Below are 18,067 nucleotides of genomic sequence, written 5' to 3' on the forward strand. Positions count from 1 at the left end.
TTAAAGATATGCTGGCTATGTATAGGTTATACCTCATAATTATTTTCAGAAATTTAGGGCCTGGTGAAAGGAATCTTTTCAACTTCATAAACTCAAATATTATTCCACTTTTGTTTAGCTTAATTCACTATGATTGACATACAAGAGTGGAGTTAAATCATACCAGAATAATGATATTTTCATATTTATGGATTCAAATATATTTTCCCTCTTATAATCATAATGTCTTTATCTTCTTAGAGAACTATAATAATATGTTTTTCTAATATTGTGTAAAATACCAGATGTGTTAAAGGAATACGTGAACAAGTTTTATCTAGGATTTATCCAAAAATAAAAGAAAATAAAAGCAAATTTATTAGAGTGTTTTACTTTTCATTTGATCTTTGTGTTCCTTCTAGATCAAATGGTCTTTAGGCTACAAAGATAAATAAAATATAATACTTGAAAGTTTGTGTCCTTATTTGTATCTTAAATTGAGATTAGCAGTTTCTTCAACAGCAAAGTATAAAGGCCTAAGGCAAACAAATAATTAAATTTTTTTCTACAACTACTAGATAATGACACTACAGCCAATCTTCATTGTTAAAACTGAAATTGCTTCACTGCTTGCATGAGTTACATCCATCTTCTTTTTGTCATTGTCAATGTGTAAAATGCAGTTATCATGGTGAACTAGCTTCACTATAATTGAAAATCCCATCGCTTAGCATCAATTTTCAGTGGTGGAGTATCATCAAATAATATTTATTGCATAGCTCATTTTGAAGCTCAAGGCCACTGTAATCAGAGATTCCTATACGTTGCACTTGACATTATAAACAGCTCTTCGTGAATATTGATAAGGCACTTTAAATCTTTAAATGCATAACAAAGAAATACTTATTGTAATGATGCTTTTCAAGACCAATAACTGTTGAAATTTCTTTGGCTACAAATAAAGAAAATATTTGTTTTCATGTAATTGTTCTAGAAATGCTATTGTTTTACTAAAGGTAATGGTTAATTGCTGGATACCAATGAATATGATTACATTTGCCTTCTCTAAAAGAAACTTGACTGTCGTCATTCACTTTAAGATGGTTGGAACCATTTATCAGTCTAGACGGCATAGAGAAATTGTATCTATAAAAGCCATAGGAAGGATGAAAGGAGCAACTAAGTGCTTCTTGGGTGATGGAGTTTGGCAGCAAAATATTTCCAGGTGCCTGTAATCCATACAACATTTGACTGGTAGAATCAGGTGCTTGTAGATACTGATCACCGGAGTCTTCAGATGAACCACTTTTTGAATTGGTGACCCCCAGGGAAGATAACATAGGCACTTCCATCATGAGTGGGGCTAAAGACTGAGAACTGTTGCTGCTTGCTAGTCTTTCAGGAGCCGGTAAAACAAGAGGTTGCTGTTGCCAAAAATTAGTTGGACAAATCTTGCAGCAAAGAGGCAGGTTGACATTGTGCAGGTATGCCTCTGGACAGGGCATTCCAAGGGAACTTGTAGGTAAATGAAACATAGGTGAAAAGCAAGGTGGAGAAAGTAAGTTCAAAGGAGAGGGGGCCCCTCCACTAGAGGTCACTGGAGATGAGCCACTGCTTCCACCTGTGAATGACAATTCAGTCAATGAATAATGAATTTGACATTTGATGTTCCTGCTATATTAGTAATCATACCCATCACTATCCCTGCTTAATCCTTAGATTAACTTTCCTTGTGAGTTCACAGTTCTTTTAGCTTCTTTGAGACAGGACCTGCTTATTCCTCTGACCAAAGTTCAATGTAGTATCTATACCAGCTATCCCTAATGCCTGGGCTACCCACTGGAACAGGTCTGTGGCCTGTTATGAATCTGGCTGGACAGCAGGAGATGATCAGCAGGCCAGTGAGCATTACCTTACTGCCTGAGCTCTGCCTCCTGTCAGATCAGTGGCAGCATTAGATTCTCATAGGAGCGCACACTCTATTGTGAACTGTGCATGTGAGGGATCTAGGTTGATTGCTCTTTAATGATAATGTAATGCCTGATGATCTGAGGTGGAACAGTTTCATTCTGAAACCATCGCCTCCCAACTCCCACTGTTCGTGGAAAAATTGTCTTGGCCCCTGGTACCAAAAAGATTGGGGACCACTGATTTATACTACTACCACTATTACTTTTAGCACTACTACTATGTGTCATGTATTAAGCATTCATTTGCTCAAATATTGTGCTAGGCACTTGAATCACATTTGTCCAAAGAATTACAAAGAAATCCAATTATGACTCGGAGTCAATTATATCTTACCAACACAAACTAGTTTTATTATTTTAAAAATTAAAATATTTACATAATAAATAATTTTTAGTAATCTTAAAAAAATTACTAAAATAAGTACTTAAGATTAACAAATTGATTGGTTGTTTTGGATTATGTAGATTTAATTTATAGATAGAATGCATAGATTTCATGTACACTGATTTTTTTAATTCTTCTGACCAAAGGTATACTGATTTAAAAAATTCCTCTGACCAAAGTTATAATGATTTAAAAAATTCCTCTGACCACTGATTTAAAAATCAGTGTACATGAAAATAGTCTTGTATAAATGAAAGCAATATATTTAAAAGCCTTAGCTTTTTTTCTAATACAAAACAATGAATGGGGCAATTTCCATACTGCATTGTATCTTAAGAGTTGGAAACAATTTTGCAAGTTAAGAAACATAAAGATGAATGTAAGTATTCATATCAATGATGTTTGGTGATCTTTTATGTTTGCCTAGCTCTACTAAAACTAGGGATAATTACAAGGTCCAGGAAACTCTAAACCTTATTTTTGTAAATGTCTGAATTCAAACAATTGGTTATTGGCTGGATTTGACCAAGTTGTTTCTTTTTTTAGTGTTGCTGTTTTCTTAACTATTTTTGTGTATGTAGACATATCCTAAACCTTCATCAACAAGATTGCAAATATATTTTATAATAAAGCATTTAAAAGTTATTTAAGAGACTAGTAACTCATTTGCAATTTGAGAGCATTTTGGATATCTTAAATAATTAAGAAAACTGTGTACTTTAACATTTCATGATCATCTTTAACTTTTTCTTTATTAATGCGCATTTGTTTTGACTTGGATATTTTAAAAGTATGCTTCCTAGATGCTACTGGTTAAATCGACACTGTAAAATAAGTGTTTATATATTTTTCATGCGATTCCCTAAACCATATCGAGACAATCATCCAGTGAAATATTTCACCAAATGATTAGACTTCACTTCTTCCCTTTTCAGTTAGTCGTTATGGCATCATGTAAAACTCAACCTAACTATAATGTTGATTTTGCTTGGTTTTAATGGTCAAAGTCAAGCAACTCCGATGGAGTAAAGATAAAGGGATAAAAATAATCCATGTCATTTTCAAGTAAAAATTATTCTGTTTATTATTAACTATCAGAGCAAATTAAGGTATTCTTCCACCAGAAAGTCTGCATTATTTAATTGTTATTACTTTGTCATGTAATGTACCATCTGAGAATAAATATCTTGCAAATATTTTTAAATGCTTGTGGCAATTAAATTGTGAAGACTTAGTATTATTTTTAACATTTACTTTCCCCATGGACAAAAAAGAGGAAAATTAGAGCTAAGTGATGAATTTAATGAAAGTTATTTTAACGTGTACTGAAAGGTCCTCATAAAAGATAAACTATTCATTTCAATAGTAACATATCTGCAAATCAGGCTACAAATGCACCACAGGCATATCCTAAAGAACGTGAGATAGTGAGAGGCTGAAGAATCCAGATGAAATCTGAAAATCACAGGGTGTAAGATAACTTACTAACATATCTCAATAAGTCCACAATTACCACATTTCTATTCTCTTCCTTTATGCCAGCTTCTCTCCCTTTATGCCTCTTACCTCATCATTCAGGCAGAGGTACACCCACTTACCTGTAAGTACACATTTTCTTGCATGTACATATCCCTTTGTATAGTATTTGGTACAAGTGTTCTGGATGTTGTTATTTAATTAATATGTAAAAATAAAACAAATGTTCCAAGTTTTCTTACTTTGTGTGTCTGCGCCAAACGTTTTAAAATCGAGAGTGAAAGAAGGCCTCCATGGGTAGGTCTCTAAAAGCCCATCCAATACACCCCTAAAAAAGAGAGTCAACTTTCAGCATCCCCAGAATGCAATTTCTGAACATAATGATTTTGAGTTATTTGGCTATGTCTTTTAGATGTAACTATTTTAAATATTTCTCTTTTATACAGCTAGACTTCTGAATAAAATTCAGTTAAACCTAGAATTCTAAAATAAGCAAGATCTTAATACTGAGTAGCAAAGGAGTGGGAGGAAGTAATGTTTTAGACACAAAACATCTGGGTTCCTTTTCTACCACCTACTAATTACAAAATTTAGAGCGTTTGAGTCTCTGAGCCAGTTTTCTTATCCTTAAAACTTGTGGGGGGCCGGGCGTGGTGGCTCACGCCTGTAATCCCAGCTACTTGGGAGGCTGAGGCAAGTGAATCACTTGAACCCTGGAGGCGGAGGTTGCAGTGAGCCAAGATTGCGCCATTGCACTCCAGCCTGGACAGCAGAGTAAGACTCCATCTCAGAAAAAAAAAAAATAAAAATAAAAATAAAAACTTGTGAAAATAGCTAGCTACATCAATATTAGATGTCATTGCTATGCTGCTTACCTGTTTCTTCCAGTATCTCTAAATCCTTTAGCAAAAGGATTTCTTTCTATTTTTAGTTTCGTAATCTATGGATTCAATAGAGAGAGAAAGATAATGTCATTGCTTTCAGTGAGAACACTGTCACCGTTGCTTATAGTGGTTACAACCACCAGAAAAGATGTTGCAACATGTAATATGACAATTTAAATAAATGTAACCATATTGCAAGTCATATTTAGAATGGTTAGCTCCTATTTATAAATGATTACTTTTATAAATTACATTCTGGAGTTGCCTTCTCACATAAGATTTACACAATTCATTATCAAACTTGCATGGATGACAATTCAATAAAACTATGATTTTTATTTAGAATTGTGGAAAATGCATCTGATTGCAGTTAGCCTCTATCCCAAGGTCCCTCTGGAGCCATTTCCATTTGCCTGAGACATGACCAGCTTTACCTGTTGGTTTTGGTAAGCCGTTACTGTGGTGAACTCAGTTTCTTTAAAGGAGAATGTTTTAACCCCTTCAGTGGGCAAGGACTGAAGCTGGGACAAGTCAACACTGCTGTCTTGCTCTATCACGTGCACTCGGGGTTTGTACTTATGCATGGATTGCAGAATAATCTGGAGGAGAAATGACCAATGCTGTTAGAAAAACTGGCTTCCAGTCCCCAACCCTAGTTCTCTCTCCTGACCACCTCCACCAGTGCACACTAAAAGGCAATGATGAGGCTTAGGTAACTATTTTGTTATGCCATTTGGCCTCCAACAGAGGCACTCCGAGGGATGCGCTCCGAGCTAAAAACATTTCCAGAGAAAGGCACCTCAGCGGCACCTGTCAGCAGTGATTCCATTTCCAGATTGAGGCCTTTTCCTGCTTCAAACATTGGCGACCATCTGGTGTGGAAGTGGCACTGCGATCTGCTAGCCTGCTACAGGTTCTCATGGCAGTAACTGATGGGCTTGGACATGGTGGGTAACCTTCTGGCATACCCTACCTCCTAATCTTGGGAGCTTCCGTCTTTCCTTTTGTAGCCGGCACAGTGCCAGACTGGGGAGGGCAGAAGCAGGGATGCACCTAGTTACAATGTGCAAGATCAATAGTACCTATGAGGGTTGGTTGTTGGGGAGGTTTCCAGGCTGCAGTCTGACATTCCCCCACTTGTATCCTTCCACCACACCATACAATACACTGGGTGCCCATCCAACTGCGTGGACTATAGGAAGGCAATCAGAGATCACAGTGATTGCCCAGGAGGCTATGGTGCCTGAGAACTCCCTGAATGGTTCCCTCCTACTCTCCCAGACCAGGCATTCTGGCTTAAACAGGTCTCTTTCTGTCCTCAAACTCCCTATATTCGCCATCCCCAGTTGCCAGCACTCTCAGATGCCAAACAAACGTTTCAGGAGCCCTAGGTTGGCTACTTTACTTACAGGTGCAGGGCTTGGACAGTTCCTAAAAAACACAACATGTACATCTGCAAAAAGCTTCCTTGGCCTCTCCAGGGTGGCCAGTGGGCAGGAGCCTTGGCACCTCCCTACTCAGGGTAAAGGATTTTGCTCACGTACATGGCCTTTGTCATCCATCTCATTGTTGGTGAGTTTCATGCGATCAAAGCTGATGATCTGCCGCATCCAGGTCTCTCCTGAGCAGGGTGAGTCCGGGTGAACATAGAATCTAGGAATGATGCACAGATGATCCGTATTCCCGGCTACCATCCACTGTGAGCTGTGATACACATACCTGAAAAAACACATGCTGTGGCACTAGGTGCAGCAGGCCAAAGCTGGGAGCTGTTGTGTTCTGTTCCTGAGGATTTTGCTCCAGATTAGCCCAGTGATCTCAAGGGCAAGTAAGCAGAAGATTCAACTTAATTTCTAACAAGCATTCAGGGGCAAAAAATAAACTGTAAATAAGCATATGTCATCAAAATGCAATGAAGTGCAGGGCAAGTAAAATGTCATGAGATTTCTAAGTCTGGTTTGTATTTTCTCACAGAAACCACCACAGAAATTGATCTAACCCATTTTATCTCACAGAGACAATGGAAAAATCCACTAGCTTTGGGTGTGAAGAGTCTGGGAAGAAGTGGAGGGCTGAAAAGTATTTCTGACTAGCCTACTGTCACCTGTCCTCGTGGAAGCCCTTTTGCCAATAAGGCTTCACATCAAGAAAACTCTTAGGAACACAGTCCTGCACAGCCTCTGGCCGATTTTCACACTATTTCCAATCTCAACTTCCCAGTTTTGCGCCTATTCCCATGCCAGCTGCAACTTGAGAAGCAAACAGCTTTTTCTGCTGTTTTCATACTGCAGCCCCAGCAGTCCTCTGAGCTGAGCCTTCTCCTTGCTTTCAAAGCTAGCTCTGGTTTTGAGGTGGGCTGTCTCCTTGGAGGACCAGGGACCCGCCTCTGTGTCAAATGCTCACAGCCCTAGTGTAAACAGCTGTCACCTCCCCACCCCTCCAACCGTGAACTAGACCCCAAGCCCCTGAGTCAAAGTGTTGGCAAGCTGGTGTGTCTGGGATATATCCCACAAGGGCTTTTTGGCTTTAGAACAATTGGGCCACTTTCAGCCTGCTGTAGGTTGAGGACTTAAATAAAGGGAAAATGATACTTGTACTCTCTAAGACCCAGACATTGCTTCAGGGGAAAGATTAAAGATGGACCAAAAGACAGGCCTAGACACAGGAACTGCTTGACTGACCTTGAGTGGCAAATTGATCATCCTTCTGGGCTCCTGCTGCCAAAGCAGCACAGCTCAGAGCCCAGTGTGTCCCCAGAAACCCAGGCTCCCATGGAGCCTGGGGGATTTCTCCCACAATTCCTTCAATCCCCTTCCCTTCTGGCCACCAGAGCCCACACCCTCTGCAGTTTACACAACCAAGGCCAGAGCAGTGGGTAGGGAGAAGCTTGGGGTACATTTGAAGCTCTGATTAGTGCCCTAAATTCACTGCATTCCAAGAGGGGATGGGGGCAGAAGAGAGGAAGAAGCTTTCTCTTCTTTCACTGGGAAACCCAGTTTGAAAAAGAAAATTCAACTCCCAAAGCCCACAGGAGAGCAATCGCTCACCACCACTCCCCATGCTAGAGTTTTCAAAGTTGCGCTGTTAGGTTGCAGGTCTGAAGGTTCAAATCCCTGGCCCTAGCCTGGGCATGGAGTACCATCCTATGGGGCCCATTACCTATAGCGTTTGGAATCCACTGGCACCACATCGATGGCCACATAGTACTGCTTCCCTGGATCCAACCCTTTCACTTTGACCCGAACAGAGGGGAACATCCGCCTGTAAGAAAGAAAATAAGGACTGACCCAAGAGCTTTTAGAAATGTTTGGAAGAGGGAGTGGCTCTGGACAAATGCTGACTCCAGTAAAAAGTGAAGGGATTCACAATACCCTTCCCATTTCAAAATAGCAAGGAATAGCATTTGCAAATGAGAAAAGATGGTTGGTTGTATACTTGACTGAACAAGTATGGAATTTCTAAGTGGAGCAGAATTTTATTATCACAAGGCTTTGTTCATGTCCCTCCCCAACCATAATAAAAAGCTATAGAAGAGAAAGTATGAGAGAAAAAGCTGTGTCCCAACCTCCTTTTCAAGGGTACTTCCTGTGAAGCAGATTTGTGGAAGGCTGAAATTTGTAAGACTCACAAAATAACCAGCTGCAGTGAAGTGGCTGTCCCATGCCAAAAGGTGGCTATGGGAATGGCTCACCTCAAAATAACCTGGGCCAGGTCTGGCGGGCGCGAGGAACTGTGACATGGAATATTGTCCATGGTTATCTTAGAGGCCTTAACTGAGAGGTCTGGCCACAGTCTAAGACCAAAGTCTGATTTTTGTCTTATACTACACAGGCAGGAGACGGGGAAGTGAGTTATTGGAGTCATAGTGTACAGGAAAGGAAGAATGAGCCACTTACATGGGGCCAGGTAAGTCTGAGCCCTATCAATTGAGGGGCTATGGCTTTCTACTGTATGTCAGGGAGTTGGGGAAAAGGAACAGAGGAGTACCAGAGCATGAAACTGGAGACTCCTCATCTTACCAGAGCAGTAAATTAAGTGCCTAATGTGTGCGACCCGTGTGAACAGCTTGGGCAGAACCGAACCTGCCCGCTTTAGTAATGATCATCTCAGTCCCGATGTCATGGAATCTCTTCCACAGTTCAGATCCTTGAAGCTCCATTTGAATATCTTTCTCTTCCAGACTTTCAGAGCTGTTGCCATCGCCGCTGTCGCTGCCGCAGCCAGAGGAAGCAGTTGTCGAGGACTCTGTCTTAGGTTGTTTTTCTGCTGGACACAGAAACGCGCTCAGGGTTTAAGACAGCGTCACAGTTCACATGCCCACTTCTCGCTGGTGCCTATCTTGGAGCAGACAGGCCTTGTACCTTCCCTAGGAACTTTGGCGACAGATTCCCCAAGCTCCGCATAACACCCTCTGCGTCCGCTTAATGGAGAAAGAGGGGCCGTGAAAGGTGCAGCCCCGCTACCACCCCCCACCCGCCCGCCTTTTTTTTTTTTTTCGTCAGATTTGCCAATCCTCACTCTCTTGGAGACGTTGGTAACCGAGACTGGATGCCCTCGGGATTTGGGAACTCGCCCTGCTTCCCATCCCGGGATACAACAGCCACCCGCTGGCTCTGAGAGCTTCCCGCGAAGGTAGGAGGAGGATGTAGGAGAGACTCACTTCACAATCATGTAGGGACCCTCCCCTTTACCGCAAAGAAACTGCTGTATTCCGGGAAGGATTCGGAGGCGCTGAAACTTCCCCTTCACCAGGTGGTCGAGGTGTCCCGCGGCTCCTAATGTGGCTCTGGCTGCGTCGGGACGCGAGCCAGGCGGAGAGATGCGGAACCAGTAAGCTCAGGCAACCGGCTCAGGGCAATGGGAGTACTTACCAAGCGGCTCGCTCTTCCCTGCAGCGCTGCTCCTTCTCTCCTCCTCTTCCTCTCCGCCCTTTTTCTCCTGCAGCTCAGGCTGCTCCTCCTGTATTGGGTCCTGGAATTTTCTTTTGCTGGGTCTCCCCACCAAGGCTTCCACGGAGAAGGCACGCGCCCGAGAGCTCAGAGCCATCCCTGGAGGGGGTGAAGGGATTCTTTGCAGCAAAGTTTCAACCTGAACTGGGTTAGGGAGGGAGGGGGAGACACAGGCGGAGGGCACAGAGGGTAAAGGAAGGAGGGAAAGCAGGAAAAACAAAAAACCAAACCCAAAACCCAAAACCCAAATCTGAAAAACAATTTCTGGATCTGTATTCAAATAAATCAATTTTGTGTGTATGTGTATGTGTGTGTGTGTGTGTGTGTGTAATTTTTATATATACATATATAGTTTTTGTTTGAATAGACGAAAGAAAAGGAGAGGAAGATCAAACTAGTATATATGTCCTTCAAAGTCTAGTCTCCCTTCCTCCCAGTGGACATGTGCAGACCATTAGTCCTCAAATCCCCGATTCCAGGACCTGGCAGAGCACAGAAATTGGCAAGTGCCCGCCTTTTAGGGAGCAGACCTGCCGCCAATGGCGGCTCAGGTTGCTGGGATTGGGAGTTACTGTTGCATCCAGTGAATACCCAGCCGGTCACTGCCTCCACTGTTTGTTTTGGAAACTATTGGAAGCATAAAAAACACAGTGAGTGACACTTCATAGTCTAACAGGGAGGGGGGTTTAGGGGCTTGTTGGAAAAAAAGCTATAGATAGGGAGGTAGAGAGAGGAGAAAAGGGAGACACAGGTTACGATTTTATATTAAATCATAAAACTCAAAGACATGCGAAATAATTGCCCACGAGGGGCCACTTTAAGCAGATCCAGAGAGATGTATCAGGGTCTTTTGCTCTCCAGTGAAGGCACTGGGAAACAGAAAGGAGCACAAGCTTTTGGGGCCAGTTGGCTCTGCAGGTGGAGTCTCAAACTAGGTGAGCAGCAGTTGTGCCAGTTTATCCTCTCTCTTCTGGTACTGAAGTGAGGATAGGCAGGAGTCTTCCAGTTGCCACTGTCAAGCATCAGAGAAAACTTGGATCTTCAAGCCCTGCCTCTGCTAGAGCCCAATATTCCTATACATAGCCTTTGTTTTTTTCTCACAGGACTTAATCAGCAAACATAGTCTAAAAACTCCAGGGCCACCAGCAGGGCAACAAAAGGGCCTTTGCTCCCAAGAATGTGCATAACTCAAAATGTTTGGATTAAGTGATTGATTCCAGTGTCTCCTGGAATATATTCTTGGGCTGGATTTTACTTTTCCTTAAACTGAATATACAAGTTTCTTTTTCTTTTTTCTTTTTTCTTTTTTTTTTGGGAAGAGACTTGTCTATGACGTCCGAAGAACACGTTTATGTGTGCAGATATGAGATATCTGCCTGTGTGCAGATGACTTGGTCACATACTTTTCATCAGAAATAAGAAATCAAGTGCCCCTGGATTCTTTTGCAGGTTGCATCTTAACTAATGGCATTTGCATTTTTCCAGAAAAATTATATTATTCACCTCTGACACATTGGTAAAAAGGGCATGTAAAGCCGATCCAAGTTCATTTAAAATAAGATGCAACTTGAAATAACTTATAATATATGCCAATACTGGAATCTGGGAGTAAAAGACCTGTGTGTCCTTTTAATTTCAGCTACTTAGGTACAAATGTGCCCTGCCACTGTGATGGCAGTGGTAGTGGTGGTGGCAGGGGGATATTCAGCCATAGGGAGGAGATCTTCAGGCAACTGGGTATGACTTTAAACACTCCAAAAATGTCAGTATGGCCAAGGGTTAGTTACAGCTTGGATGCCGCTGAAGGGTTTGGCTCAATCATTAGTTATCCACTGCTCACCATGCAGAACTGAGAAAGACACTGTTCCTATCCTAGACAGGCAAAGTGAACCTCACAGGGCAAGGCCACTTTCCTATAGGGAACTTGGGCTGGAAAACAGCCACATCTGCATGTGATCTTTGCCACATCTCTTAAGAGCATTTGTTTCTTTTTGCACCCATTAAAGTGGAGGGAGAGTGTTCATTTCCTCTTACTCAGAAGATATATCTATCTATTATCTATCTATGTATCTATCTATCAATCTATCTGTCTATCTACCTATCTATCTATCTATCTATCTATCTATCTATCTATCTATCTATCTATCTATATTTTATTTATTGCATGCTCTTAGCTAAAATACACAACTCAAAAACAGAAAAGTCGAGTTTATTTGTTAATTTTGGAGTGCAATTTACCATGTAATATTTGTGTTAGTATCTCCTAATACACGCATTTTCTTGCCTTTAACTTTAGCTCACTTTATTGTTAAAAGGCAGGACATTACCTTGTATAGAAAGGGACAACTTTGCTTGGTATCTTTTTTTAAAATAGATTTTTGTAAAAATAAGGCAAAAGATGTTTGTTGCAATGTCTGTGCTAGTATTTTAGACTACCTAACATATGATGTGATATTTTGAAATTGAGAAAATAGCATATCTTGGGTGTAAGTTTCTTTCTCAGAAGAAACTTCTTTCTTAATATTTATTACATGCATGTAATTTAGTCATCCAGAATTTTTTATTTTTTAATCTGAACTTTTTCCATTCCCATTTCTGTATATATCTGTTGACATCACTGGGAGATATGTAGCTAAGCTCTCCCTTGTATGTACTAGACTAAAGTATAGTTAGTTCCTGTTAACTCATATCTGAGGGGGAAAATATTGCATTATCTCATAACTAACTTTGCAATCTGGTCAGCTGCTGAAGCACTGGGTTGTCAGGTATTGGGGGCCTGAGGCGCATATACTAATGCCAGCAATTCATTCTCCACACCTGGAAGTATCTTTGGGGCAACTCTATATTTCATCCATGAACACCCATAAACCTTTATAAGAGACTCTTCAACAATGGAGGGGCAGCAAAGCATGTGGAGATTTCTGAGACCCACAGGTGCCCACAATAGAAAGAAGAATATGTTTTTTAAGTTTGATAATAGGAAAATCCTTACAGTAAAATGTTGGTTTTGAATTGTCCACTCCCCGTGATTAAGATATTTTGGCATAGTTCCAAGCTTGTAGAACATGAATCTGAAATAAGCTACTCATGGCCTTTTTTTTTTTTTTTTTTTGCCATTATTTGGGAAAGACCTCCTTTGAATGAACACTCTAATGAACACTCTAATGAAAGCAGAGTCAGGAAATGTAATCAGCTTCCCCGCAACATCATTTGAGTACCTGAATTCAACTTTGCCTGCGCTAGCTAAGTTACATGAAGAAAAAAATTATCTTTGTTTGCTTAAGTGAGCTTCAGCTGGGTTTCCATTACTTGTAGACAAAAGAATCTTGACAAATACACTCATCTTGATAAAAATTTGGAAGATCACCTTCTTTTTCTTGTTTTCTTTCTTGCTTTCCTCTTCTTTCTCCTTTGTCAATACTACTGGTTATAAGAATAGGAAAATTATATGCTATTGACTAAATTTTACTTTCTACATGAATTCTTCAGGCTATGATAATAAATAGGAATAAGGCTCAAGCAGTACACCATATAAGAAGACAGACTTTGGATTCAGACTGACCTGATTCAAATTCTGACTCTACTTTCTATCTGAATGACCTTACACAAGTCTTTTTTTTTTTTTTTGCATTCAGTTCTTTGTTTTAACCATTTAAAGCTATGATTTCTAACACTTTTATCATACAGTATGTTTCTGTAAGTGTGTGTATATATCTGAGGGTTTAGTAAAAAAAGAAAAAAACATGCAAACCGCTTAGGACAAAGCCTGGAACATAATAAGCACTCACAGATGTTTTCAAAATTAAAGAGATGATGGGAGTTAATTTCAAGAATGTGCTAATCTTTCTATCAACTATACAGCTATGAATTCTTTGAGGCAAAACACTCGAAGAGGAAAACTTTGGGATCAACATTGGAACCACTAACTTTTGGTTAAATCCTAAAGCAGATTCAAAAGTTTGAAAGTCTTTAGGGAAGCCAACATTCTTAAAGAAATTCAAATACTATTTTAATAAATAAAATTAGTCAATTAAACCAGAAGATTGCATTTGAATTTCAAAAATCCATAGGAAACATGTCTTCTAGAATACATGACCTGTTTTTATCAATTTTATCCTTGGAAATATATCTTTGGTATTTGTCAATGCAATGCAAGTGTATTTTCTTATATGATTAGATAAAATATGTTAATGACAAGACCCTAACTCATAGGTGTGTTCTTACTTCAGGAAATTGAGGGACGTGGCCTATTCAATATTGAAGTAATTCTCACACTGAATCCCTCAACTTCTGGTTGGCTTAATTCAATATAATCTCTCAAGAAGACTGTGCTTTTATTCATCTAGTCATTGAGTCATGCGCGTCAAACTTTGTTACTCTTGCTCCTCGGTAGAGTAGGGGAAGAAAAAGTAGAGATACACATTCTTATCTGTGTTCACTGTGTTCTTCTCATGGGGAGGACTGGAAGCGAAATGCTTATGCTTGCAAAAACTTTAGCTACCGGAAAATGTATTCTGTTGAATTTAATCGTGTGTTCATATTGCTATCAAATGGTGAAGGCCTTCCTATGATAATAATTACAACATTAGGCTTCAGTTCATTGTATTTCTCATTCTAACAGAAGTATATCGAAAGCATACAACTACATTTTCTTATTTCTTCACTGGATTAATAACTTAAGGTCGATAGAATTTTTAAAAATTTCCTAGGAAATTTGTCACCAGAATTATGGGGACAGTTTTGTAGTTGGCTAATTTTGAGCAGGATAAATGAATAAATGAAAAAGATAAAACCTTTTTGAAAGTCCAAATGTTAACTACCCTATAGTGATTCTAGTAATTGCCAGAAGAGGCATTGTATGGTCACCTTTCAGCTGCCTTTGACTTCCTGGAGCAGTGAAAATAATAAATAATTGTAAATGCATCCTTTCTCTTTTAGTCCTCAAACACTCTCCATTAAAACATTGAACTTAAGGCCAGGTATATGGGTTCACACTTGTAATCCCAGTGCTTTGGGAGGCTGAGGGAAAAGGATAGCTTGAGTCCAGGAGTTTGAGACCATCCTGAGCAACATAGAAGATCCTGTCTCTACAAAGCATAACAAACAAAATTAAAGAAACACACACACACACACAACAACAACACCAAACTAGAGTCAAACCCAGTCCTTTTCTATGTTACCTCTCCTCTCTGGTGCTCCATTGGAACTTGCACAGTCATATATTAACTGAAGGCTCAATCAGGATTGCTGGACATCATATTTTTTCATGGGTTGAGTTTGTGGTATGTGAATTTTAGGTTAGGTCATTTTAACTTGGGTATACTTGGGTATTATGTCTTATACATTTCTTTTACTTACTCCACCCCATGTTTCCTCTTTCCTGTTTCCTTTTCTCTCTCTCTTTTTTTTTTTTCATGCTGCCTTTTTTGTTTGTTTGTTTTTTGAGACAGAGACAGAGTCTCACTCTGTTGCCCAGGCTGGAGTGCAATGGCATGATCTCGGCTCACTGCAACCTCTGCCTCCCGGGTTCAGGTGATTCTGCTGCCTCAGCCTCCTAAGTAGCTGGGATTACAGGCACATGTCACCACGCCCGACTAATTTTCATATTTTTAGTAGAGACAGGGTTTCACCATGTTGGCCAGGCTGGTCTTGAACTCCTGACCTAGGGTGATCCTCCTGCCTTGACCTTCCAAAGTGCTGGGATTACAGACTTGAACTGCTGCTGGCCTCATGCTGCCTTTTTAAAAATGAGGATGAGTCAGAGTTACCTCCAAATATGCTATGTGCATCAGCCCCAAAGAAAGTGGGCTAGGATTTGAAAAATGACTGCAGGTGCCAGTGTGATATTTTAAAATAGATAATTCAGACATGTAGCAAAATATCACTGGCTCAGATCACTTGAACGAGGATATGCCAAGTTTATTGCATCAATGAAGTTTTGAAAAAAAAATACTGTTTATGAAGAATGATTTTATCTTCCTAAAACCAGAAAAATGCTTGCTTTACACCCTCTTCCCCTACACACGCTTTCTCACCATGCAGTCCTCAGATCAGTGAGTCATTATCTGGCTCTGCCTAATTTGGGCAGCCATGAGCCCAACAGAAGCAGATCCTTCTGTTAAGAAATAAATCATCCTGAACTCCATTGGGCCCACCAAATCTCATGCTAATCTTTTCACTATTTAATTACTCCTGGTTATTTACAATGTATTTTCCTCTTCTTACCTTGGCACCCTACCCCATCATTCCTAGGGCATGTGAATAAGGTACTAAAGGCTTCTTTCCATATTCTCATAATTATCTGTATTTAATCAGGGCTTTTCAATGCCTAACAACCACAGATGTACTGACAGTCAGAAGGATTTGGTAGTAGGCTGAGGGATTTTCCCTAAGTCTATCAAAACACCAAATATAGGCAAACACTTATACTGCCTGTGCTTGAAGCCAATCTATGCCTTCTTTCATAAACTGTCTCCCTTCCCAGGGTCCCCACATTAACATTACTAGACAAAAAACTGCTCCTTCATGAAATAAATGTTTGTAGAGTTAGTAAATCCTCATCTATGCTCCAAGGGGCAAAAGCGAAGGCTTTAATAATTAAGAAATAAAGACAAATTTTAAAAAAATACAAAAGAGAAATCACAGAAGACAATAAGGTATCCATGGGGATAACTGAAGCAAAGCAACCATACCACCCTACAGCAAACTCCCTGACATGCCTTTCATAGCCAGGTGCTTTCTGTAGTCTGCCTTCTCTAGTTTGAAGGGGCATGTGTGTGTGGTATGCGTGCTTGTGTGTTTGTGTTACAATGCAGTATATGAACTCAAGCTCTGGTGAGAAAAATCAGGAATAAGTAAAATAAAACAATTTCTTTTGGCACACTTTGATGTTCCCTCTCTCACCCCAATGCCCATGCTTTGGGACTTCAGACCTCCTCCTGAAATCAAGTGAGTGCAAAGAGGATCCAATAATCCTTCTGCCTCTGTGATCTAGAGCTCCTTGGGGAAGAGCCTCGGTAGAAAGTACCACTGCTTAGAGCCCTTGGCTAGGGCCACTTTTCAGTGTTAGACACCTGCCACTCAGCTCAGTGGCTACCATGTTGGCTTCAGTCCTCACCTTCCAGGAGGCACTCTCATCCCTCCACCTTGCTCCCTAGCTCTCTAAACAATATCTGTGAGCCCTAATGCATAGTATCCTGGGCCTGGGAGCCTTCTGGCAACATTGCTACCTAGGAGAGGGACTATTGCTGGATTCTTTGGGTATTACAGCATAGTCTCAACCTACTGGACAAGTCTAGCCTTCATTAATTTTAAGGAGCACTAACATTCTACTTTCAGTCCCCCGAGAGGTAGTGATGGCAAGATCTCTGTCACAAAACCCCAGCTGATGAAAGATGAAACTGACAATTATCACTTGGACTTTCCTAATGTTAGGGACTTGGTTAGTGATAGTTAACAGGAGAGGCAGAGGCTGAGGAGAATCCCTGTGCCAATGTCCCCCTAAAACCTATAACACGGTCAGTAAGGCAGAGGTATTTACCTGGAAGGCAAGAAGCAGTGTGTTGCTGCGTCAAGAGGCCAGGCCAGCCCAGTGATTCTGAAGTCAAGTCTCAGTCAGAGCTCATTCACTCTGCATATGCCTGCAGCCGCTCTTCTCAAGAGCCCAGAGAAGAGTGGACTAGAGCCAGAGCACAAGAGAACGTGGTGTTCTGGCCCTCAGCTGTGGGAGAGGTACTTGCTACTTCCGGGGTTGGACTCCAGCAACTTCTCCCACAGAAGACATGCTTTTACTCAAGGTTGGCCATGAAGTCACAAAGACAGTCTGTGATTTCAGCTTTCAGAGCTTCAAGGCTGCAGGCACCACACATCCTACCTCAGCCTCCCTGTTGTAACCATACCTGGTTGCATCCTGCTCTGAGCTACAGGATAATGCACTTGGAGAAAAATGCCTTTGAACCAGAAGTGGATTGACTTTACAAGTCTAGTCAGCTCATTTCCATGCCCAGCAGGAGCACTTGCAGTTGGAAAACGCTTTTCAATCCTCAATCAACAACAGCAGCTCAGAAGCTCCACCCAAGGGGCTCAGCTCTGGAGTCATCCACTAAGGGACCCATTCAGCCTCAGGCAGTGATTCCCAGGCAGTGTAGAGGCTCTCAGTGGCCAGGATCCCTCTCTCAGTCCACAAGCGCCACATAAACAAAACTTTACGCCTCTGAAAGGAAAGATCCAACACACACACACACACACACACACACACACAATTTAATGCACAGCGAATTCCAGAAATGCCTTGGCTGACACACTTTTCTGCTGCAAAATAGAACATGTTTGATTTTTACTTGTTGGTTTATTTCTCCAGGGTAACTCAGAGAGAATCGAAAGGGGCTTAAGGCCCTAAGCCAGAAGACTTTACTAGCAATAAGT

At 40.9% G+C, this 18,067-nt stretch overlaps 1 protein-coding gene across 3 annotated transcripts; it reads right to left on the reverse strand.

Moving 5' to 3' along the window:
• Positions 1-339: 339 nt before the first annotated feature.
• Positions 340-17,348, reverse strand: LOC105464424 (T-box transcription factor 22). Of its 3 annotated transcripts, none has more exons than XM_011712331.2 (9): positions 17,184-17,347; positions 9,566-9,742; positions 8,777-8,957; positions 7,854-7,955; positions 6,239-6,413; positions 5,129-5,293; positions 4,686-4,750; positions 4,053-4,138; positions 340-1,600 (listed from the first exon to the last, which is right to left on the reverse strand). In XM_011712331.2, the coding sequence occupies exons 2-9, from the start codon at positions 9,738-9,740 to the stop codon at positions 990-992; spliced, it is 1,560 nt and encodes a 519-aa protein (XP_011710633.1). In that variant the 5' UTR covers positions 9,741-9,742; positions 17,184-17,347; the 3' UTR covers positions 340-989. The 3 variants fall into 3 exon arrangements, with proteins under 3 accessions (XP_011710633.1, XP_070944475.1, XP_011710623.1); XM_011712321.2 differs by having other exon boundaries at positions 990-1,600; positions 8,777-8,960; positions 17,184-17,348; XM_071088374.1 differs by lacking the exon at positions 17,184-17,347 and having other exon boundaries at positions 8,714-9,701.
• Between the last annotated feature and the right edge of the window lie 719 nt (positions 17,349-18,067).

Source organism: Macaca nemestrina, chromosome X (genome assembly GCF_043159975.1).
Source record: "Macaca nemestrina isolate mMacNem1 chromosome X, mMacNem.hap1, whole genome shotgun sequence".
Taxonomy (NCBI): Eukaryota; Metazoa; Chordata; class Mammalia; order Primates; family Cercopithecidae; genus Macaca; species Macaca nemestrina.

Excerpts from the sequence above, each read along its gene's own strand:
- LOC105464424 (XM_011712321.2), bottom strand. The coding sequence starts at position 9,740 with ATGGCTCTGAGCTCTCGGGCGCGTGCCTTCTCCGTGGAAGCCTTGGTG. Across the intron at positions 7,956-8,776 it reads ATCATTACTAAAGCGGGCAG|GCGGATGTTCCCCTCTGTTC; the intron begins GTTCGGTTCTGC and ends TCTTTCTTACAG. Across the intron at positions 5,294-6,238 it reads AGATGGATGACAAAGGCCAT|ATTATTCTGCAATCCATGCA; the intron begins GTACGTGAGCAA and ends TTTCTCCTCCAG.